This window comes from Oppia nitens, unplaced genomic scaffold, assembly GCF_028296485.1.
Source record: "Oppia nitens isolate AA-2021 unplaced genomic scaffold, nextdenovo-longstitch-racon4-pilon3 scaffold10_pilon_pilon_pilon, whole genome shotgun sequence".
NCBI classification, from domain to species: domain Eukaryota; kingdom Metazoa; phylum Arthropoda; class Arachnida; order Sarcoptiformes; family Oppiidae; genus Oppia; species Oppia nitens.
The window spans coordinates 24,086-46,827 of NW_026533189.1; the positions used below are offsets into that span (position 1 = coordinate 24,086).

The 22,742-nt window shown below is 28.6% G+C and overlaps 6 protein-coding genes across 8 annotated transcripts; 4 read left to right on the plus strand and 2 right to left on the minus strand.

The window, feature by feature from the left end:
• Nucleotides 1-3,671, plus strand: LOC128961702 (polypeptide N-acetylgalactosaminyltransferase 13-like). The gene is made up of 11 exons (XM_054307997.1): nt 1-275; nt 350-494; nt 759-765; nt 1,016-1,194; nt 1,258-1,349; nt 1,405-1,479; nt 1,565-1,772; nt 2,323-2,433; nt 2,503-2,930; nt 2,988-3,442; nt 3,657-3,671. The coding sequence occupies exons 1-11, from the start codon at nt 161-163 to the stop codon at nt 3,669-3,671; spliced, it is 1,830 nt and encodes a 609-aa protein (XP_054163972.1). The 5' UTR covers nt 1-160.
• Nucleotides 3,672-3,920: 249 nt separating this feature from the next.
• On the plus strand, nt 3,921-5,667 carry LOC128956122 (transformer-2 protein homolog alpha-like). Its single transcript, XM_054301839.1, has 5 exons — nt 3,921-4,187; nt 4,260-4,504; nt 4,572-4,899; nt 4,964-5,079; nt 5,150-5,667. Exons 1-5 carry the CDS (start codon nt 4,173-4,175, stop codon nt 5,361-5,363), a joined length of 918 nt encoding a protein of 305 aa, XP_054157814.1. The 5' UTR covers nt 3,921-4,172; the 3' UTR covers nt 5,364-5,667.
• A 1,244-nt stretch (nt 5,668-6,911) lies between these two features.
• On the minus strand, nt 6,912-11,158 carry LOC128955873 (glycoprotein-N-acetylgalactosamine 3-beta-galactosyltransferase 1-like). Of its 3 annotated transcripts, XM_054301735.1 has the most exons (6): nt 10,888-11,158; nt 9,715-10,051; nt 7,893-8,084; nt 7,695-7,826; nt 7,339-7,631; nt 6,913-7,284 (listed from the first exon to the last, which is right to left on the minus strand). In XM_054301735.1, the coding sequence occupies exons 2-6, from the start codon at nt 10,034-10,036 to the stop codon at nt 7,012-7,014; spliced, it is 1,212 nt and encodes a 403-aa protein (XP_054157710.1). In that variant the 5' UTR covers nt 10,037-10,051; nt 10,888-11,158; the 3' UTR covers nt 6,913-7,011. The 3 variants fall into 3 exon arrangements, with proteins under 3 accessions (XP_054157638.1, XP_054157710.1, XP_054157563.1); XM_054301663.1 differs by having other exon boundaries at nt 6,912-7,284; nt 7,695-8,084; nt 9,715-10,040; XM_054301588.1 differs by having other exon boundaries at nt 7,695-8,084.
• Nucleotides 11,159-13,134: 1,976 nt separating this feature from the next.
• LOC128955664 (activating signal cointegrator 1 complex subunit 2-like) lies at nt 13,135-15,959 on the plus strand. Its single transcript, XM_054301372.1, has 8 exons — nt 13,135-13,321; nt 13,379-13,459; nt 13,527-13,708; nt 13,777-13,963; nt 14,027-14,508; nt 14,580-14,690; nt 14,753-14,827; nt 14,891-15,959. Exons 1-8 carry the CDS (start codon nt 13,271-13,273, stop codon nt 15,843-15,845), a joined length of 2,124 nt encoding a protein of 707 aa, XP_054157347.1. The 5' UTR covers nt 13,135-13,270; the 3' UTR covers nt 15,846-15,959.
• Nucleotides 15,960-16,137: 178 nt separating this feature from the next.
• Nucleotides 16,138-19,822, minus strand: LOC128965748 (116 kDa U5 small nuclear ribonucleoprotein component-like). Its single transcript, XM_054312511.1, has 9 exons — nt 19,555-19,822; nt 19,269-19,498; nt 19,064-19,205; nt 18,632-19,008; nt 18,381-18,575; nt 17,427-18,322; nt 17,270-17,360; nt 16,533-17,202; nt 16,138-16,466 (listed from the first exon to the last, which is right to left on the minus strand). The coding sequence occupies exons 1-9, from the start codon at nt 19,684-19,686 to the stop codon at nt 16,263-16,265; spliced, it is 2,937 nt and encodes a 978-aa protein (XP_054168486.1). The 5' UTR covers nt 19,687-19,822; the 3' UTR covers nt 16,138-16,262.
• A 60-nt stretch (nt 19,823-19,882) lies between these two features.
• On the plus strand, nt 19,883-21,484 carry LOC128965756 (NADH dehydrogenase [ubiquinone] 1 alpha subcomplex subunit 10, mitochondrial-like). The gene is made up of 4 exons (XM_054312523.1): nt 19,883-20,632; nt 20,697-20,818; nt 20,896-21,270; nt 21,337-21,484. Exons 1-4 carry the CDS (start codon nt 19,996-19,998, stop codon nt 21,463-21,465), a joined length of 1,263 nt encoding a protein of 420 aa, XP_054168498.1. The 5' UTR covers nt 19,883-19,995; the 3' UTR covers nt 21,466-21,484.
• The last annotated feature ends 1,258 nt before the right edge of the window (nt 21,485-22,742 follow it).

A 22,742-nucleotide genomic window follows, 5' to 3' on the forward strand; every position in this document is an offset into this window, starting at 1 on the left:
AGGAGAACCCATTTTTGGAGTCAATGATTGAGTCTCTGTTTGTAAAAAAATGATTCATTTGTTGAATACCTGTTCAACAATTATGAAAGTATTGGAAGTGATTGGAAGTGATTGGAAGTGATTGGAAGTGCCGAAACTGATTACTAATCAGTTAGTATTAATGGCACGGTTTATGCGACCGACGATAAAATGGCATACATTTCGGGTAATGCTATTGACATCTATAGTTTGGCTCGTATTTGGCATCTGTTTGTTGATTATGAATATTTCTAATTGTTAGTTAATATCATTTAAATATTTGTATATTTAAAACTATTTTTATAACATTATTTATAATTTATATATAAAGGGGTAAATGATACCTTACCAGTATTTAGTGACCAAAAATACCCCAAACAATATACCAATAAAAGAGGTATTCGTGTTATTATTGGCCAATATATGGGCGATGGATATCCATGGGATGCGGCGCCCAACCTAACAGATGGTAAATTGTTTTATGATTTTTAATTAAAAAATTGTTGTTTAAAGATTTAAAATATTAATTAAAGTTCAGATGACTTTTAATTAAAATTTTTTACAATAGTATAATACCTTTTATATAAAATGACAGAATAATAGAAATAATTTTTAAAAATATTATATACTATTATACAATATTATCTAAAATTTTTTGACAAAAGATTTCTATTGACTATTATTTTGAATGAATGTCGAAACAAATTATACAATACATTGTAATATTTACCTGTATATAGACTACCGGTATATTATAGATTATAATATAAACAATTTGATAACAATATTATTAAAATTGGAATGTATTGTCTAGTAATTTAGATTTTTATCAAATAGATAGCTATCATATAATAACTTATGATTATAGTAAATATAAATTTCACGATTATTATACTGTATTTATATCAAAATAATGTAATTGGTGTCAAAATGTCATTTATAAAATTTTTTGTTAATTAATTAAATTAATTTTTTTTAATTGCATTCATTTATAGAGATATTAAATCAAAACAATTATTCTCCGATACCTAAAATGGGTGAAAATGGTTTACCCGTTTATGTGCAAGAATTTGAAGCAAACAAAATGAAAATATTATTTAATATAAATCACTTCAATCTATTGGCCAGCGATAGGATATCTGTCAATAGATCTTTACCTGACTATCGTATGGAAAGGTATATTTGAATAATTTCATAATGTTATCAATAAATTGTTAAATAATAAAGTTTTTAAAACAGTTGCAAAAGAAAACAATATCCGAAAAATATTGGCACGACATCAATAATTATAGTATTTCATAATGAGGCCTGGAGTACATTATTGCGGACAGGTAGTTTAGTTAAATTAATAAACAAATTAACTAACTAATCAATTATTGTCATTAGTTCATAGTATAATCCAAACGTCACCAAATAATTTGATTAAAGAGATTATATTAGTAGACGATGAAAGTGAAAGAAGTAATCATATTTATCAATAAAATTATAACAATTCATTACATAAGTCATACATTACTTTATTATTGTATTTTTTATATAATTGAAGCATTTCTTGGAAAAGAGTTAGAAAATTATATTTCCAAACTCCCTGTTCTCGTGAAAGTGATGCGAACCGGCAACCGGTCGGGTCTAATACGGGCCAGACTTTTAGGAGCTAAAGAAGCAAAAGGAGATGTATTAACCTTTTTAGACGCGCACTGCGAGTGTACTAAAGGATGGCTTCAACCACTTCTCTCCAGAATTGCTGAAAACAGGTAATCATTATTAAAATTTTTATTTCTATAACTTTAATTATATTACTTTAAAAAACAATTTTGATAAAGTTATTAATAATCAAACACAACAATAGTTTGCTTAATGTTAATCGACTTTTAATTAATATTTATTGAATAGGCATTTAAATTACAGTATACTTTATTAGAGTTTTACTACTATATTAAGATTAATATTACTCACAGATATTGGAAATGTATAATAATATTTCTTTATATTACTCTACTAACATATTTTCAATATAATTATTTACTTTAAAATAAATTCTAATCAAATTAAAATATATTAATAATAACAAAATTATATAAGAAATCAATAACCTCTTCAAGATTTGAATATTAAAAATATATATGTTTATAAATTATATATAAGTTTAAATATACTGTATATATATATATTAATATCATTTACTGAAATAATTGTTATTTCAATAATAATATACTAAATTTATAAAATTTATATATAGTAAAAATAATTGTGGAATCAAATATTTGAATTGATTTATAATTATAGATATTTTTTAAATCTTAGAACTCGAGTGGTTTGTCCTATAATTGATGTTATAAGTGACGAAACATTTCAATATATTCCCGCATCAGACATGACTTGGGGTGGATTTAATTGGAAACTTAATTTTAGATGGTTTGTAGTAATTGTATATAATTTATTAATAATACTATAATGAATAAAATGTAATAAATGGTTAAACAGGTATAGAGTTCCTCAACGAGAACTCGATCGAAGAAAAAATGACAGAACATTACCTGTGAGGACACCGACGATGGCCGGCGGACTGTTCTCTATGGACAGACAATACTTTGAAAAGTTAGGTAAATATGATGAAGGGATGGATATCTGGGGCGGAGAGAACCTGGAGCTGAGTTTCAGAATCTGGATGTGTGGCGGAACTCTTGAGATAGTAACGTGCAGTCATGTCGGACACGTGTTTAGAAAGTCAACTCCGTATACCTTTCCGGGCGGTACGAGTAAAATAGTTAATCACAATAACGCACGACTGGCCGATGTCTGGCTCGACGAATGGAAAGAGTTTTATTATGCCATAAATCCGGCGGCAAAGAGGGCTGATATGGGAGACACTGAACCTCGAAAACAATTGAGAAGAGAATTAAAATGCAAAAGTAATTCAAAAAAATACATTTGAATTTTAAAATTAATAATTTTTAAATGAATTATAGGTTTTCGATGGTATTTAGAGAATATATATCCGGAAAGTTCGATGCCTTTAGACTATCATTCATTGGGTGACATCAAGAACTTGGATAACAATCACTGTTTGGACACTTATGGCCGTAAAAGTGGTGAGAATCTTGCGATGACTCAGTGCCATGGATTGGGTGGTAATCAGGTGTTTGCTTACACTAAACGCAAGCAAATCATGTCCGATGATAATTGTTTGTATGGATCGCACCGTAAAACTGCTGTCAAATTGCTTGACTGTCACGGAATGGCAAAGAATCAGATTTGGGACTATAATGACAGCACTAAACATATTATTCACAGAAGTTCTGGACTTTGTTTAGATTTTAAGACAGAAAAAGATGGGATATTACCGATGATAATGAAGTGCAGTCAAAGTGATTCACAGAAATGGCAAATGAATAATAACTTTGAGTGGCAAACACCCAAACTTGTGACCAAACAAAATGATAATTATATTAAAAATCGATTATAATATTATAATAATTAAATTAATTGTTTAAAATTTTGTATTATATTTTAGTCATTTTGTAAAACACTTTTATTGCCTTTTATTTATTTTTTATAATATAATAATATTTTTTTAATGAAGTGATTTTGACATCTATTTATAATTATTGTTATTTATTATTTTAATTTGTGATTAGATTAACATTAAATAAAGATTTATWTTAAAGTTGTAAACTAATTGCACAATTTTGTTTACTGCAAAGTATTAAAACTATCAATAGATTTAGTAAATTATATTTATTTAATAAATTTTTTAATACTAAATGTTTAGAAATTAATTAAATAGTAATTAATTGAAACCAAATGAAAACAATTAAATTGTATTTAAATCAATTAAAATACAATTATAATAATAATTATTGCAATAAATGTCACGTTATATGTGAATGACTGTCAATGTGTGTGTGATTTCCACATCCGTTAGCCATAAGTCACACATTGAATGAATGTATTGAATGAATGCATAGAAAATGTATTGAAAATGAATAGTGTTTTGTGTTTTGCACTGAATATCACTTTCTTTGTGTGAATTGATTGTCAAAACACACATTCATTTGTATTGTCGATCACTTTGTGACCAATTGTGTTGTCTGTCAATACTTGTCGTCAGTTTTTGTTTGTCTTTTGTCATTTGATTAACAATTGTCGCCAAAATGAGTGACCGCGAGGTTTGTATAATTAATTTTTACCACAAATATTAGTAATTCTTTAATAATTCTGTGTTTGTATTGATTTGTTAGGAATCAGTTGAACGCCAAGAGAACGGATCCCATCGGTCGCATGAATCTAATCGAAGCCAATCACCGCGTGCTTCGGAATCGCCGCGACAGTCACGCAGTCGCTCGCGGTCTCCGAGACCAACAGCCAGATCGCGATCGCCGCGAAAAAAGTCGCGTTCAAGAAGTAGATCCCATTCACACCGTTATAGTCGTCACAGAAGAGATCACTCGAGATCTCGTTCAAAAAGTCCGCGATCTCGACGATCGTAAGTAATTTATTAAATGTTWACAATTTTGTCTAAATTATTTCAATTATAACAAATGGTCAAACAGTGGCCGCGACCGACGTTCATCCGATTACGATCGTAAATCTCGTCGCGAAGGTAGTTATCACGACTCGAAAGACAAACGTGATCACAGAGATCACTCCCGTTCACCAATGTCTTCACGACGCAGACATGTTGGCAATCGTGAGAACCCGCCAACTGGTACCTGTCTCGGCATATTTGGTTTGAGTATATATACTCAAGAAAGGGATCTAAAAGAAGTCTTCACAAAGTATGGACCCATAGAAGACGTACAGATTGTTTATGACGCACAAAGTGGTCGCTCTCGAGGCTTTGCGTTTGTCTATTATGAAGACAAAAATGATGCGGCAGTGGTACTGATTTGTTGTTATTTATAGTTATTTTAGATTAATTTACATCTATATTGTCATTAATTAGGCCAAAGATAGATGTAATGGCATTGAAATTGACGGACGAAAAATACGAGTGGACTTCTCTATTACCCAAAGAGCTCATACGCCCACTCCTGGCATTTATATGGGAAAACCCACTTAGTATGACTTGACATTCAATAATATTATTATGTTTTTAAATATTATAAATAAATATTTATATTATTTCTAGTGCTCCCCGTTATAGAGGTGGTGGTGGAGGCGGTGGAGGAGGAGATTTTCACCGCGGAGGTCGTGGATATGGTGGTGGTGGAGGAGGAGGCGGCGGCGGGGGATACGATAGATATGAACGATCTGACAGATCTGCTTCTCCTTATTATTCCCGACGAAATCGATACTCTCGTTCCCGATCACATTCTCCCCGTAAGTATTCTCACTATTATTGAGAGAATAAACCAAAAACCTACCGAATATTATGAGACAATTTGTTTTGAGTAATAATTATGTGATTTCAAGAAATTTTTTGTCACACTATTTGAAATGATGTAATCTTTACGGTAATTATTTTTAGACAACCATTTGTTACATAACCATAATTATAATTATTTAGTTGATATTCAATAACTGCTTTATTTAAGTCATTGTTTAATGTAATATCCAATTGTATTCATTATTATTATATTGTAACCCTTAATATTATAATTATTTCACAATAACTATTGTTTTATAAATCATAACCACCTCTATATTATATGACTATGAATTTTAAGAAAACAACATTTAGTAAAATTAATGTTTAAAAACCAAATTTCACAACAAATTAATGATTGATTTGTAAATAATTGTATGATTTTATTATTTCTGAAAGGAGTTGCCATACGTTAGAAGTTTTAGAAGAAAACTGAAAATATTAAGAAAAGTATTGAAGAGAATTGAAATAAGAAATGAAAATTAAGAAATTATAAGAATTTATAAGAAAATGTTTGATCGTTAATATTAATGAAATTATAAGAACGGATTGTATTCATTACCAGAGAGTTGAAACAATTGGCTGAACGCAAACAAAAGTATTGCTATCTTTCAGTTAAACCGGTAATTGAAAACAAAGTTTGGCTCAAGATTTAAATGAATGAATTATTGAAAATTAGACATACATTTGAACCAAACGTTGAGAAATGAATTGAAATACTGTATAATGAAAATATTGAATTTAAAGATTTGACAAAAAAAGCGCGACTTCTGTTGATTATCAATATATTTGTTTTGGCATTTCATTTGATTTTAAACTATTGATAAGGGGTTTCATTCAAAAAGGGGGTCTAATTGTATATTAGTTTTAAATTATTATTAATTCTATGTTTTAATTAGAACCCAAAGGTAAGTTGAAATTTTAAATAATATAATTCATTATATAATGTGTATATCAAATGTATGGTAAGGTATAATTTGATATTAAATTATTTGAAATAACATTTGTTGCAAATAATAGCATTCATCTCATAATCGGATTAAAACACTAACTATTGACACAAATTTCCTTCAAAAGTAAGTTTTGGATCAGATGTTTATGATTTGTTACAATTTTGTAATATATTATTAACTAATATTAAAATAAAGTTTATTTTTTAAATAAAATGTATTTTTATTTACTTTATGTTGTATTAAAAAGTTTATTACAAGTACCGGTACATTACTTGTCTTGTTTTTATTTTATTCCAGTAATTGTTAAGTAAAAAACAAAATAGGTTTCTTATGAAATATATAAATTTTATTTTGATTTTTATAGTTATATAAACCAGAATTTTTAATATAACAAAAAGATAATATTAATAAAAATCACTAATTTTTAAAAATAAATTGACTTAAAATAATACTGACTAGAAATGAATTGCTATTTAAATACAATGGGTTTCGGAGCAAAATAATGGCACAAAAGGAATGATTGATACTTAATATAAATTATATATATATATATATATATTACACATTTTTCTAAAATATCATCAAATAATATAATCCAAAAGTTATCACATTTTCATATATATAACTATAGTTGTGATTTTTGGCAGAAATATTGTTTCTCTAATATGAAAATCAATGCCATAAATCTCGAGGAATAATACTATTCTTAAATTGATGTAATGATAGACTATTTGATACGCTTTTTAGCGATCGTTTGTTTTTCTTAGAAATCTCACTATTGATGAGTTGGTCAGAGATGTCATTGTTTTGAGCACTGGAATCGACTGTAATTTTGGTATTTATACCATACGGACGCAAATGATATAACAAGTACTCCAATACGTACATCATATTTGGGTTAACGTAATGAAATGATATGGCAGTATCACTACAACAACCCATTCCCTATAATTTTAAGATATTGTCAATTATTCGATGTATATATTGATTTGTTGTTACCTCTTGAGATGGATAGTAGATGTACTGCCAATACCAAAAACTTTTATCGACGTGTCCGGGAATAACATGATGTTCGGGAACAAATGGGAAGAAGCGACCTCTGCCTAAGCTATCTCTCGAGTCGCCGGCGGTTACATCTAATGACTCCAAACACTGTCCCATATCGACATCTTCAGCACCGCCTTCCTTACTCTCTTTACATTTCTTTGGGTGTCCCGGACTCATACCTTTCTCAACAAAACGTTTGAGAGCTTCACGGCTTAACACATATCCAGCACCTCCTGACATATACCCTGAAGAAGCAATAAATGCAAAACTTTAAATAACATAAATTTTGCAAATGGCTTAAAACAAACCCTGTTTAACATAAGGCTTGAATTTACAGCCAAAATAAATAGCATTTGACGAGTTATGCGATGAAAGGAAATATCTTAGATTCTCGACCACAACATATGTGTCATCATCTGCTTTGAGGAACCAATCGGCTTCTTCAACATAGTTATGATATGAATAGTTAAATGAAGCCCTAGTTTTGGCCCACAATTGGTCTCTACCTTCAGTAACATCAAGTTTGACTGTCGGAAGGCTTTCGTCATATTGAGAGCTCATAAATAGTAAAACATTACACCTTTGACCCCAAGTGGCCTTTACATGTTTGGCCTTTTTCTCATGATTTGTTGGGTTAGTCATTATCCAGCATAAAATACGCACTTTTTTGGCCAACTCTTTTGCTACCAAATCATCGTCTATAATGTATATAATATTATATAAATTATTTAATTTAATGATATATTTATATATTAAAGATAACTTATATAACTCTCATATATAGATAATGTAATACTAAGTAATTGTCAAATGCATGTTTAATTATCTAAATATTTAATAAATATTTATATCTTTATACCCATTTAAATAAGCTGTCAGTACAACTGGTCAAACAAATTAACTGCTAAACATAACTAATGCATTATAAAATTACAGTACATTAAGTGTAAAATATTATTTATAGTCACTTTATTTTGACGATTCTTGAAATATCATTTAATACATTATAAGGCAAAATATATTATTTAATATAATTTTGTAATTTTATTGTTTGTATAGTATTTTTCTTTTGGGTCAATAATAATTTAGTGGTAAATATAAATCTCAAGAATGATATTAATAGAAACATTMATTAATAAAAAAAATAAATAACTTAGTCATCATGTCTTCAATTTATTCCATAGTATTATACAATTTTTAACAATTAAATCCATAAATATAAGTGACATAAACATTACAAATCTAATAAAGTCTAATATAATACAAATATAAACTGTATGTCTATTACCTAAATATTCTATTATATCGTACACTCTATTAGTTTAAATTATTGAATCCTAATAATATATCTAATAAAAATATCCTTAATAAAAATATAAGCATACCGGTATAGTTAAACATAATACTGTATTTATAACATTCAAATAAAATAAAGTTAAACAAAAACATTATACGTATATTTACAGTTATATATACAGTATATTATTAAATAATATATTAATATAATATTTATATAATATATTTCATATTATAATTACCACTTAATAATATAGAATAGTATGAAATATATCTTTACTTTAATTATAAAACTTTTAAAACCACAAACTTCTGTAATATCTATTTAATCAATTTATATAGAATTCAATTATAAGATATTTAATAATCTTGTAATTTTAAAATTATAAAATTGTATTATTGTTACAAAATAGTATTACTAAATTTAAGAAATTGATATAACAACTTATCATTAATTAACATTATATTTACAACATTTTATTTTTATATTGTAATTAAAATGACAACACATTTTTGTCCAGAAGCTGATGATTCATTGATCCAAATAAAACAAATACAATACATTAGATTACAACAGCATTTAACTAATAACAACTAAACTAATATATCTCAATATAACTCAATATATCTATTGTTTAGTCAGTACTTTGAATATCAAATATTTATAGATTCAATAAAAATATTTGTAGTCATTAATAAATAGTACTGTAATAATGTTAAAATTAAATAAAATTATATTTATTTATGACAAATAATAATACTATTCTTATTATGTATTAATTTAGTTCTTAACATTAATCATATAATTGTTAATTAAAATTTACTCTAATCATCGATTGAGTATATAATTATCATTCATAATCATATAAATAATTACCGGTAATTTATGAATTTAATTAAAAACATATCCTAAATAATAATAATTTTTATTATCGTAATTAATTAAATGTCTAATTAATTAAATGTCTAATTAATTAAAGTAATAAACAATTAGATTTAAAATGAATTAAATAAATATAATAGTGAACCAACCCTTATGAAACTCTTCGTCATGACTGTGCAGTGAAACAGTATCGGATGGTCCGATAGCTCGGTCTAGATTGTGGTGATCGTGTGGATCGCTGTCCACATGTGAGTGGTCGTCATGTAAAGGTGATGGTATGAACAATGTGTGGCCATTGAAGCCAGCCTTCTGGTAGTTGACAACACTTAGTAATAAATAGGCGAAACTGAAGCCAAATGTCATTCCCATAGCAAGTGTTAGCAGAAAATTACGGGATATTCTTGAACTCATTGGTTGGCATATAGTTGACTGTTGACCACCCGTTACCAACATTTCATACTTGTGCTTCATTTCTCTATTATATCACTAAAATAGTATACATATGTATATCATATATATTTATTTATATATTTATACCCACTATTAGTTTTAATTTAATTTATAATAAACATCACGATTTATACAGAGAATTAGTTTATACTAGTTTTGTGTGTAAACACATATTTTGTACAAAATGTCATATTAATAATAAAAKYATCGATATATTTATATAAATGACTGTAAATATTAAACATCCCATTATTTGGTTAAACTAATTTCAACTATTTTATAGTACATCAAAGTTTATCATTTAGTGATAAATATATTGTAAACTACATATAAATTTACTAATTTTATATAAACGTCAGTTATATTAAATTAATATATTTTTTAAAAATAAAATAGTCAATCAATCATCATTATTAAACTTATTATTATTAATATTCTATATTTAATAAATAACTCTTGGTCAATTTATTTTATAAACATCAAATATACTAATTTATTAATAGACAAAATTGATATATTTATTATAAATCACTTTAAATATAATATATCGATAATATTAAGTTTAAATTTTAAAAAGAGTTAATAAAACAAGTTTAAGTTAAAGATATTAACAATATATTAATATATATCATAATATCATATACTGTATGATATATTCCTATATATTTTTATTAAAGATATGCCATAAATGGTTAGTAATAATAAACAACACTTTTATTTGTTTAGTAAATGATATGAAAATAAAATGTTAGTAACATTTTGAAGACATTTACGATAAAATGAGTGACACTTTTAATTGTATATAAATTAATATAAGAAAACTTATTGAAATAATATATTAATTGATTGAATAGTTTTAAAACAATACTCACAATTGAATCAGTGTTTGATTGATGTATTGGTCATCACTTATATGTGTTTATGAAACCAATTGCCAAACACATCGACAATAAGCAAATCGACTCTAAATTATCTAAAAATTATCACTCAATTCATTGTGAGTTTGTATTCATTAAGTGTTGAATGCAATCAATGTATGTATTGCTCATCAAATGAGATCACAATCGGTGTTACAAAATGTGTTTGAATTATATTTACTACACTTTCTCTATTAACTAGTGTTGACACATATTAATACAACTTATTTTTGTATAATAATTATTGTTGTTTGTTGTAATGAAAATATCACATATTTTATCATATTATGCAGTATTTAATACTGTATATCTCATTATTATTTTGTTGTGTATATTATATTAAAAACTCCTAATATTATAAATTTATTAAACTGTTTCATATCTGATTAATTGTAGTTTAAGTGGCATTATTAACAAATGTGTTATACTTTATATAAATCTAATAATTATTTAATAATACAGTAGTTAGGTTTCTGATAACCAATCCGGTAAAAAAAATCCCGAATAGTGATGGTAGCCCAGACCTCCCTGAGTCCCCCAATACCACTCACATAGCTGTCCGATCTCCGCAATTCGAGATATTCGACTTTAAAGTCGAAATTTTTAATTGACGTTATTTATGCATATGATACATGATTTCAATGTATTTTTTAATACTAATAATATATCTGAAAACAAAATATCAATAAGTCATTTAGTATTCGAGATATTCGACTTTAAAGTCGATTTTTTTTATTTGACGTTATTTATTCATATGATACATGATTTCAATGTATTTTTAATAATGATTTTGATACTAGAATGATTTTTGAATTGTAATTATAATAAAAATAATACAATATTTAACTAAAGTAAAATAATTAATTATAAAATATAAAAAAATATGATATGGTAATTTCAATTAAATAATAAATTTAATAAAAAGTAGTACATTGATATGAGTAATCAAGTTATACAAAAAATCAATAAAAAATTGAATAAATAATAAATTCAATAAAGTTATACAAATATTATTAAAGTTATACAATAAAATTCAATAAAAATTTGATTAAATAATAAATTCAATAAAGATTTGATATAATAATTGCTATATAGATTAATATGTTCATTAATTATAATGGATTTAAAAACATATTGTAAATGTGTTGGTGGATCATGCATGAAAGATACAAATGGATAATCATTTGATTCAGAAATTAGTGCAGAAAAATGATTAGGGGAATTAAAAACAATGAAAATTTTTGATTGTACAAGGAGTAATTGTGAGGCTTTTGTGCCTAAAACTTTACTATTAAATTGCTGTGATAAAATACTACTGTCATTAAGTTTAAGATTATGAAAGAAATCATTTGATTTAGAGTTAAGAAATCCACTAAAAACATAAATTGGTTTTTTTAATTCAATTGACGTTGCAATTATAGCTTCACTAATTGCCCAATTATCCTCAACTAAATTTTTGAACTTTTTATTCAAATCGTTAATTTAATCTTTAGGATAAACAACTGAATTAAGCAATTTATGAAAATTTTGACCTATTTTTGTACAGTATAAAATAATTTCGACTTTAAAGTCGAATATCTCGAATACTAAATGACTTATTGATATTTTGTTTTCAGATATATTATTAGTATTAAAAAATACATTGAAATCATGTATCATATGCATAAATAACGTCAATTAAAAATTTCGACTTTAAAGTCGAATATCTCGAATTGCGGAGATCGGACAGCTATGTGAGTGGTATTGGGGGACTCAGGGAGGTCTGGGCTACCATCACTATTCGGGATTTTTTTTACCGGATTGGTTATCAGAAACCCAGTAGTTATAAGTTATACGATACTTGTAGTCAAATTTATAGGTATATTTCCATATCTGATATTATCTTTCATCAAATTTTTAAGCATTTAAATACATTTAATTGTTGTAAAGGCAGCTATAATGAAGTAATCCATTAATAATTATAATTATATTGATTTTATACAAAATTTATACAGTATTATTAAATGTAAGATGACAACTCTAATATGAATTGTAAACATATTGTTATTATGCGATCAAAAGGTAGAAAACGTTGAAACCTTATATTATTGATATAATTATTATAACATTATTATTGAATTTGCTATTAATTATAGGGAACTAAATAGTTATTAAAACGTTATTTGTGTTTATAATGATTGCATTAATAAGTTGTCATTAATACTGCATTTGTATTGCATTTGTATTGCATTTGTATTGACTATTATTTAACGTAAATTGAATGACACGTGAAATGAAGTGAAGTTTAATTATTATACGATTAGTGAATACATTGAATGCGACAAACAGTAAGATATTTATGGCAACTAAACCATCGGTCAGACCTAAAGTTAGGTCCAAACAGTTAGAGGTTTGATATAAAATGACATTTGGATGACAATTATCACATGAATCATATGTTTTGCAGAAACCAATGGGAGAACCGTTGGAGAAGAGGACTATTAAGTTTGAGGACAGGGATGGCATCCAACGTTACTATCCGGCACTGGTATGTATTGAGTTAATTATATTTTTGCCCAAATATTACAAAATGTGATGATTTGTTGACTTAAAAGCACATAAAGTTTGCGCACACTATGGTTTGGCCGAAGTTGTGGTTACCACCGATGCAGACAATCGCCGCTTTGCATTTAAATGGTAATGACTTGCAGTCCAACAATGACATCAAGAAATGGATTGAAAATATCAACAATTTTGAAGATATGATTAAAACATTACTCCGATTACCACATAACCAGTTATTATCATTTAGTATATAATATTATATATGATTTTATTTTAAATAATGATTTCTGTGTTATCAAGATTTTGGTCGACATTAGTCTATGAGAAGAGTCTTCAAATAAGTTTGGAATCTTATCTTAAGTTTGCTCCCAGAAGTCATGATATGACAACTTCTTTATTAACAGATCAGATGAAATTAGTTCTTAAAAGAGTATTTCATTTGGTCTTTAAGTTATATTATAGGATTTGTTCGGTCGTAGAATCAAATGTAATGTCATTTAATTGAATTAGTGATTAAATTTTAACAATTRATAATAATATTTAATTTTAGGCACACTTTATATCAGAGAATACATTTGGATCTCTAATATATGACAATTACCTGATAGATGTGCCAAAAATTATAGATCTATCGTCTCTTTACGTGAATACATGTTATCATCAAATTTTAACTCAAATGCTATCAAATGTGATTCGATGTCAGCCTCGATATGAAGACGATTTGTTTCAGAGTTGTTCTAATTTTGTCGATATTTTTCATTCAATTGAACAAAGACTTGGAATCGATGAAAATCAGTTCGAGACAAATGATAGGCTATCTTATTGTCAGTGGACTGAATTGCAAACCATTATCTCAATAATAGTGGTTACCAGTGATAATCTTAGAGTACTTATTCAAACTTTTCCATTAATGTCTGATTTATACAAAAGATCATCTATTGATAAAACTATTGCCGAGTTTTATAATAGAGTTTTTTCTAATCTCCAAAATGAACTTAAAAGAAGATTTGAATTATTTAGTGGTAATGAAATGTAAGAATTATTATTACATTATTGTTAGTTATAATAACAGTAATATTAATTAAGTAATGTTTAATATGCAGACAAATTGGTGATAGAATACAACGACAATTACTCAGAGCCCGTTCCCAACTTATAGCAACGTTTAGAAGCATTATTGAGACATCTTTTTTAAATAAATTTACAAATGAAAGGTATTTTTAATTATTTAACAAATATATGAATTAATTAACTTATTATTTTGTTTAAAATATAGCATTAATAACGAAACTAAATTATCATTAATTGATCAGTTGATTGAAATGTTGACAATGGCTTCATATGAGAAATGGTAATAATTGTCTAAATGTCATCAATTTTATATTACCATAATTTAAAAATTTTTATTTTTTAGTTTTATAAGTGATTACTGCAATGTGTATGATATTGATAAAGATTTAGAGATGTTGTCGAGTAGTAGTAATTTAACACTATTTAAAAGTCTTGATAAAACACGACTCGATTATCTCAAGAGTGTCATCAAAAATAGTACTTTTCGTTCAACGAAAGCGCAAAACAATACAAACATAAATACGACATTTGTTTGTAATAATGAAGTGGACTCGAGATCTAATGGATTTGAAAATTATGAATTAGATATTGAACTCGAGTCTCAAATACAATATATCAGAGAAATTATACCAGATTTGGGTCCCGGCTTTGTTCATAAATGTCTACTATTTTATAATATGGATAATGAAAAAGCATTGAATGCTATTCTTGAAGACACACTTCCGCCACAATTGGTTTCATTAGATAGAAATATGCAGAAAATTGTGAAACCAGAATCCGATAAAAGTAAAGACAAAAAACCTGATAACGACAATAATATAGCTAAAAATCAACGACAACTTACATGTAATAATGAATTTGTGTCACAATTACCTAAACTAATTGAAAATAGAGATAACATCTATAATGGAGATGAGTTCGATATCTTTCGCAATAAGAGCGTTGATTTAAGTCGAATTCATTTGGGAAAGAAAGACAATAAGATTACTAAAGTCGATGACACGACTAAAGACAAAATAATAACTTTACATCACATGGCTTTAGAAGAGGAACAGATACTCGAAGAAATGGGTTATAATGATGAATATGATGACACCTATGAAGATGATACTATCGACTTAATATCTGATAAATTAATGGATGAATTACAAGCGAATGACGATAAAAATGATACCAACGATGACAACATCAGTGATAATAACAAGAGTCACAGTTATAACCGAAACAACAAAAATAGGGAAATGTCTAGAAATAATCATAACTATTATAATAGAAAACCTAAACAAAATTTTAGGTGATTTTGTTGTTTTTATAATAATAATCAAAACTATAGTACAGGATATGTGATGAAACTATTTACCATAATATTAATATATTGCCTTAATTTTGCAAAACAATTTTTTCTAATTTAACAATGCTATTGATTGCTGTGATTTTAAAAACAAATATATTTTAGATTCAAATAATTTATAAATTTTTAAAAATTAATTTATTGTGTAATGGTTACAAAAATGAATTATTTTTAAATATCCAATTCATTGGTCAACTAAATGGTAATCGAGATATTAGAATACAATATTATGACAGCAAATGGTTTCGTGATTTTAATTTTATAAAATTAATGATTATTATAATAGACATTTTGATCTGTCATAAAATCACAACAATTATGTCTATTTATGTGGTTTTACAGTAAGTGTTAGTTTGAAAACCATTTATAAAGGATAGGAAAGTGTGACGTCTTGTCGGGCCAACTCAAGAAGCATAGGATCGTCAAAGAACTTATTAATACTGACGTCTTCACTCAAACCTTTTCGTCGTCTCGTTTTAATCATGAATTCACGGGCCAAATGTGGCGCTGGTTGTGGTTCAAGAGGTCGAATCACTATTGATTTGTCAAGAGGATCACCTGGAACAATCTATTGTACAAATAGATGCCAATTAGTATTTTTATCAAAATTTATTAGTAATAAATTAATACAAACCTGCCAGTGATGAAACACTGATAAACAAAATGCCTGTCCCTGAGTGTGAGTTCTAAGATCAGTCTCAAAACCAAATGAATCGATGGCTGGAATGAATGCTTTGACAGTATATAGAGGAGAACCGGGAACAGGTATGTCTTGAGTTATATGACCCCTGCGTTTAGCTAGAACTGTATAAACAGCTGACACACAATCAGCCGGAGCTAAAACTTCGACAAAATTGTATGGTTCCATAAGTCTAGGAGTTGCCATCAAGAATGCCGAATACGCCACTCGTCTAGACGTTGGAATTATTTGTCCGCCACCTCTGGCCGCAGGTTCTGAAGAAACAACGGCGTCTAAAATTTTGAACTTTACATTACGAATTGGTTCTTCACAAAGAGGTCCTTCACGTGAAGCCCATTGAAATCCTTGAACAATAGAATCCTTAACAGTAAGCAACAAATTTTTGTCTACTTCTGATGGAAGTGTATCGTCGACTAAAATATTAGGTCCACTTTGTTCGGGACCAAATGCCCAAATAGAACGGGCAGCCAATAAATCCCAGTCATATTTGGTCTGAAAAAATTCGCCCAATTTTTTACGGTTCCAATTGATCTGAACCACTTCGTTCTCAATGTCTTCAGCCAACCCTTTCTCAAGTGGTTCGGCAATCATTGTTAATTTATTTCTTTTTAAATAATTTTCATTTAGTTGTTTTCAAAACATTAAATACAAAACATATAATTAATACTTACTTTTTATTTGGTGTTTCGGCGAAACATTTGAGAGAAGAGGTTTCGACAACTGTTTCACAAAAAGAAACGACTGGATCGGCGACTTTGATGTCTTAATCAAGAAATAAAAACAATGACTACAAGAAATTTTAAACAAAATAATTGGGATAATAATTACCGATTTCTGAATACATTTTCCTCAAGTCATGCATAACACAATCCAAATAGAGTTCTCCCGTTCCTAATATGACATGTTCTCCACTTTCCTCTACTTTTGTATTAAGCAAAGGATAGGATTTATTGCATTTTCTCAATCCTTCCAACATTTTTGGTAACTCTGACGGGTTGACCGGTTCTACAGCTATTTTAATGACTGACTGTGTGTTAAACTTCAATGGTCTGAATATATACAACTCATCGTCATAATTAACATCAACTATAGTCGAAGTCTTAGTAATTGGTTGATCTATGCCTTCAATAAGTACCCAATTACCAGCGGGAACTCTATTAACTTCGATATGATACCTGGCCTCATATATCCAAAGTCGACCGACACGCATAATACGAGAGTCTTCCTCATCGAGTGACGAGTAATTTTCACCCAAAATCTTAACCTCTTGTTTGGCGTGAAGTGTTCCGCTTAATACGAGACCAAAAACATTAAATTGTGACGCATCTTGAGTTGCATATTGTTTAGTCGTATGCACCATAAGTGGTCCTTCAGAATCGTAATTAATCATTGATTCACTTAATGGTGAGTCAAGTGATCCTTTCCAGATATTTTCAATCTTATGTCTGGCATTTTTAATCGGAGACGGGATATGTTCTACACAAAGATCTATAAGACAATTAAAGTCACCCAAAAATCGGGAACAAACAAGTCTTAAAAGGGGTTTAATGTTTAATCGCATCTCTGTTTTAGATAATTTGACGCCTAATTCCTCCAAAACATTGGGAAGAGTAGAGTCAACATCACCGACAACTTGTGCAAAGAGCTTATACAACGGCTCTAAAATAAATTCGACAAAAGATCGCTGCGATTGACTATTGATTGGTTTTCGGCTAAATCTCCGACTATTGAAAGAATATAATTAAAAAGTTATAAAAACTTTGTTTAAATGATAAGTCTTACGTATTTTGATTGAAGAACATATCGCCCCACAATCGCTTTGCAAACTCATTCGGGTTAAAACCTCCTCCAAAGTGTTGACAATAAAGGTTAGCAAATGATTTCAAAGTAAAACAAACGCTGTGTTGAGAGCTCGCAAAACATACATTTCCAATAAGTGGTGATATAATTGGTGGCTCTTCGTCATCATAATAAGTCCTAAAAAACACTTTTCTTAATAAAAATTGGATCAATCTTTTTTTATGGTAACTCACGCAATAAGACTATTTATCTCATCCAAGATATGTCTTATTTTATAATAAGCATCATTTGGTGGAAGTTTCAACTCAAGTACCAATCGGTCAATTTTATTGATACACACAGTAATGGCCAGTCCTTCCTGAACGGCGTGTTTTAAGAGTCTTTCAGTGTTTAACATAACACCTTCTGCAGCATCAATGAAGAGGACAATACCATCGCATAATCTGATGGCTGCCGTTACCTCATCCGAAAAGTTGACGTGACCCGGAGTGTCCATTATGTTCATTAAGTATGACTTAGACTTCAAGTCCTGCATTACAACAGTTATTGGCGTTGACTTTATACTCACACCTCGTTCTTGTTCTGTGTATAAGATGTCTGTAAAACGAAACTGAAAACAAAATTATCTTAATATTTCATTCGCCGGTAAATAATTGAAAACTAACAGCTTTTCCTTCTTTGGATTTTAACTCGGGATGTGTTTGTTCGACAACACAATCAACAAAAGTAGTCTTTCCGTGGTGTAAATGTCCAACAAATGCTACGTTTCGGATCAGTTCTGTATTATCCATTAGGTCTGCCATAAATCTATATTCATATAACCGGCAATTAATGACAACAATCAGATGACAACATTTAAACAAAACATACTCTAAATCATAGGTAGTCTGCGGTAGATCTTGAACTTCATGTGAAAACTTTTTAAGTCTAACCGGTTGAACAATCGGTTCCGTCAGTGGCTGAGCGTCTTCTTCTTGAACAATAGTTTCCACGTCCGCACCGTAAACCTCCTCAGCTGTCGGATAATACTTTTTGTCTTCGTGTAAGACAACACTCATATCCATGTCTTCATCTTTTTGTTCGTCGGTAATCATTTGGTCCTAAAAAGAAGAGACAAATGATGTAAATTGATTGACAAATGCAGTCAATGTTGAACCTCTTCGTCGCGGTCTTCATACTCTTGGATGTCTTCAATGTGATCCCCGTCTTCATCGCCATCGGTGTCTTCATCGGACTCGATGTCTGGTCCGACATAATTGCCGAACTCGTCGTATAAATCGCCGTCCATTTCAATCAATCGATGAATTAATGATTAAATAATAACTGAATTATCGCTAAGTTTTGACTGTTTTTCAAAAAAGCATTTAATTTTCGTATTGTTTTGTATTTGCAGTCAATTAGTTGTGTTGTGTTGTGTTGTGTCCGCACATAAACTCTGTTACGTTTACTATGAGTTGTGATAACTATTGAATGTATTTATAATTATTTACAAAATAAAGACAAACATTGAGTGAATGTTTTGATAAATTTTGTGAACATTTAATGCCATTTAATATCACTTGAAATCAGTCTTAAAGTGTAAGACATATGATATGAGATGTCATTCATAAGGTTGTGTACAACGAGACTGATCGCTGGTCTTAACGGCGCCAGAAATGGTCACCAAATGTTGGGTATCCAGTCATTGGTCGTAAATCAATGTAAGACAATGATTGGCGTCGAGCGTATGGATCCCGAAGTGCTTAAGAATAAGCGGAAGCCGTGGCCATACAAGACTAAGCCGTACTATACATATTGGCATTACTTGCTTGATCTGGACATAACACCCGAACGATTCGATCAAAACACCAAAATTGTGGTCATTGAAGGCAATAAGGCCTCGGGAAAGGAAGTGGTAGCTCAAGCACTGGCCAAAGAGTTTGGACTTCTTTATCTGAAGGAACCGGATCTCGAAGAAATGTATATCAATCACAACGGCTTTGATTATCGTTCTCTCAATAAATACATCGATGAATTGGTTCATGCGATCGATGAGAAAATGTTTTACGAGAACCCGCACCACAAGGCTGTCCAATGGCTTAAAATGTTTTACTATTACCAGAGATTCGAGCAATACATCGACGCTTTGGTCCATTTGTATGCCACCGGACAGGGAATCGTTTTAGAGAGAAGTCCTTACAGTGACTTTGTCTTTACCGATGCTATGCATAAGTGTGGCTTTCTTAATGACGACAGTATGTATTACAGTAATTGTCATTTAATATCAATATAATTGTCTAATCGTCTTATTTATCAAAGCGCGAGACTTTTACTTTCGACTTCGACACAACACTATATATGATTTACAAAGACCTCATTTGGTTATCTATTTGGATGTATCACCAGAGGAATGTCTTCGGCGAATAAAAGCAAGAAATATTGTAAGTTATAATATTTACCGATTACGGTAATTAGTATTTTATTTACAATTAGTTTAATTATTATTTATCAACTAAAGCCACACGAAGTAAACTCAAAGGTGTTAACTAAAGAATATTTGCAAGAAATTGAAAATCAATACAAGAAACGCTATTTACAAGAAGCGTCCCGTCATTCAGAAGTTTTGATTTATGACTGGAATAAATACGGTGACATCGATGATGTAGTGGATGACATCGAGAAAATTAAATTAGATGAATGGGATCCACATTTAGAGAAATTTGAAGACTGGAACTTATGGGAAGAGGACGAGTTTGAGTTTTTTAGGAATTTATATACAAACAAAAAATATAAATTAATGCAAAAGTTATCACTTATGCCTGTATATGATGTGCCCAGTCTTTGGGTCGACGATGAAATTGGTGAACACAGAGATAAGATTTACAAACATATGGTTTGTATTGTTTAAATTAATTTGGTTTTTTTWWWAAAAATATCTAATATTATTATTCAATTATAGGTTCCCAACTATGGTATAACTCCAAGCTTTGATCCGTCAAAGACATCTTTATTAACTCGATTGCTTAGATGGCGTAACACATCCTATAAAGAGGATACGGATTTTAACTGTAGAGGACCTTTCTATTAGATTATTATTATTATTAATATATTGTTAATTAATTACCAATTTAGTTACAAATAAATGATTATATCAAATTGCAAATTTAATCTTAAGCTAACTATTATTAACTAATAATATTTAAATAAAATATAAATATATTAAAAGTAAAGTGAATTTTATTAATGAATAAAATAAGTTTRATGGCTTATTTCAAAAATTGATGAATGATTAGTAAATATACAAAAATGATTACCAATTATTTATTTTTTGTTAATTTTTGTGTTTATTTATATCTCTGATATAAGCCTTGATTTCATCAACTGTTGTATCATTGACTTCATGGCTGTTTTTATCAGTAAATAACTGCCAACTATTTGTCTGATTTGTTTCATATCTATTATTATTAAATGGTTTGCCATTAACTTTATAACCACTATCACTGCCATTATTCTTGTTGGATGAGCTGCAGCTGACATTAAACCAATAATCACATGATTTGATGTCCACATTAAAGAGTGTTCCGTTGGGACAAATGAATTTCTGATGATAATTATTTTTCTCGCAGTGATGGTATACCTGTATAATATACGGGTAGAATATTTTAAATATATAATGAATATTTTAATATTAAAACRCTGTATCTTTAGCTACTAATARACTAAATTCTGTTTATCAAAAATTAATAATTATATACAGTATGTATTAATAGATACTATTATACATATTAACTAATTTATAAAAATTTAATAATTATTGCATTAAAAAAATTTCAACTGAATTTATGCATTTAATTTATTAACTTTTAAGGTTATATGTAAAACGCTTGATATTATATAGTTATAATAATGTATAAAATAATGAGAGAGAGAGAGAGAGAGAGAGAGAGAGAGAGAGAGAGAGAGAGAGAGAGAGAGAGAGAGAGAGAGGAGAAATTAAAATTTAATATAAGATAGGTTTGTCAGATAATTTTTAATTTAATTATGTTATGTTAGGTTATAGTTATTGTGGGTTATAGCTAACTAATTGTACTATTTATGACTAAAAAATATTTACATTATATCGACTAATTTAATAATTTGAAAACAATTATCATAAAATATACCTGACATCCAAAATTAGTATCAGCAAAAAATCCCGGTTCACTACACGTGAAATTACTCAAAGCCGATGAACTATACTTAGGATAGTCAACAAACAACTGTCCATTTATTTGTGTTTTAATGGGTTTTCTCTTTCCTTCAAATGATTTGTCTTTAATATTATTTATCAGTTCATTAGGTCCATCACTAAACTTATTGATTTTT

Bases quoted from the DNA above. Each gene is read 5' to 3' on its own strand.
- LOC128961702 (XM_054307997.1), top strand. From the start codon at position 161: ATGGCACGGTTTATGCGACCGACGATAAAATGGCATACATTTCGGGTA. The intron at 276-349 runs GTTAGTTAATAT...TTATATATAAAG, and splicing joins GATTATGAATATTTCTAATT to GGGTAAATGATACCTTACCA. The intron at 2,931-2,987 runs GTAATTCAAAAA...AATGAATTATAG, and splicing joins AAGAGAATTAAAATGCAAAA to GTTTTCGATGGTATTTAGAG.
- LOC128956122 (XM_054301839.1), top strand. The intron at 4,505-4,571 runs GTAAGTAATTTA...ATGGTCAAACAG, and splicing joins AGTCCGCGATCTCGACGATC to TGGCCGCGACCGACGTTCAT. The intron at 4,900-4,963 runs GTACTGATTTGT...GTCATTAATTAG, and splicing joins ACAAAAATGATGCGGCAGTG to GCCAAAGATAGATGTAATGG.
- LOC128955873 (XM_054301663.1), bottom strand. From the start codon at position 10,036: ATGAAGCACAAGTATGAAATGTTGGTAACGGGTGGTCAACAGTCAACT. The intron at 8,085-9,714 runs GTTGGTTCACTA...TATACATTATAG, and splicing joins TGACGAAGAGTTTCATAAGG to ACGATGATTTGGTAGCAAAA. The intron at 7,285-7,338 runs GTAACAACAAAT...TTAAAATTATAG, and splicing joins TCTACTATCCATCTCAAGAG to GGAATGGGTTGTTGTAGTGA.
- LOC128955664 (XM_054301372.1), top strand. From the start codon at position 13,271: ATGGCAACTAAACCATCGGTCAGACCTAAAGTTAGGTCCAAACAGTTA. The intron at 13,322-13,378 runs GTTTGATATAAA...TATGTTTTGCAG, and splicing joins TTAGGTCCAAACAGTTAGAG to AAACCAATGGGAGAACCGTT. The intron at 13,460-13,526 runs GTATGTATTGAG...TTGACTTAAAAG, and splicing joins AACGTTACTATCCGGCACTG to CACATAAAGTTTGCGCACAC.
- LOC128965748 (XM_054312511.1), bottom strand. From the start codon at position 19,686: ATGGACGGCGATTTATACGACGAGTTCGGCAATTATGTCGGACCAGAC. The intron at 18,576-18,631 runs GTGAGTTACCAT...AGTGTTTTTTAG, and splicing joins GAGATAAATAGTCTTATTGC to GACTTATTATGATGACGAAG. The intron at 18,323-18,380 runs GTAAGACTTATC...TTCTTTCAATAG, and splicing joins ATGTTCTTCAATCAAAATAC to TCGGAGATTTAGCCGAAAAC.
- LOC128965756 (XM_054312523.1), top strand. From the start codon at position 19,996: ATGTCATTCATAAGGTTGTGTACAACGAGACTGATCGCTGGTCTTAAC. The intron at 20,633-20,696 runs GTATGTATTACA...TATTTATCAAAG, and splicing joins TGGCTTTCTTAATGACGACA to CGCGAGACTTTTACTTTCGA. The intron at 21,271-21,336 runs GTTTGTATTGTT...ATTCAATTATAG, and splicing joins ATAAGATTTACAAACATATG to GTTCCCAACTATGGTATAAC.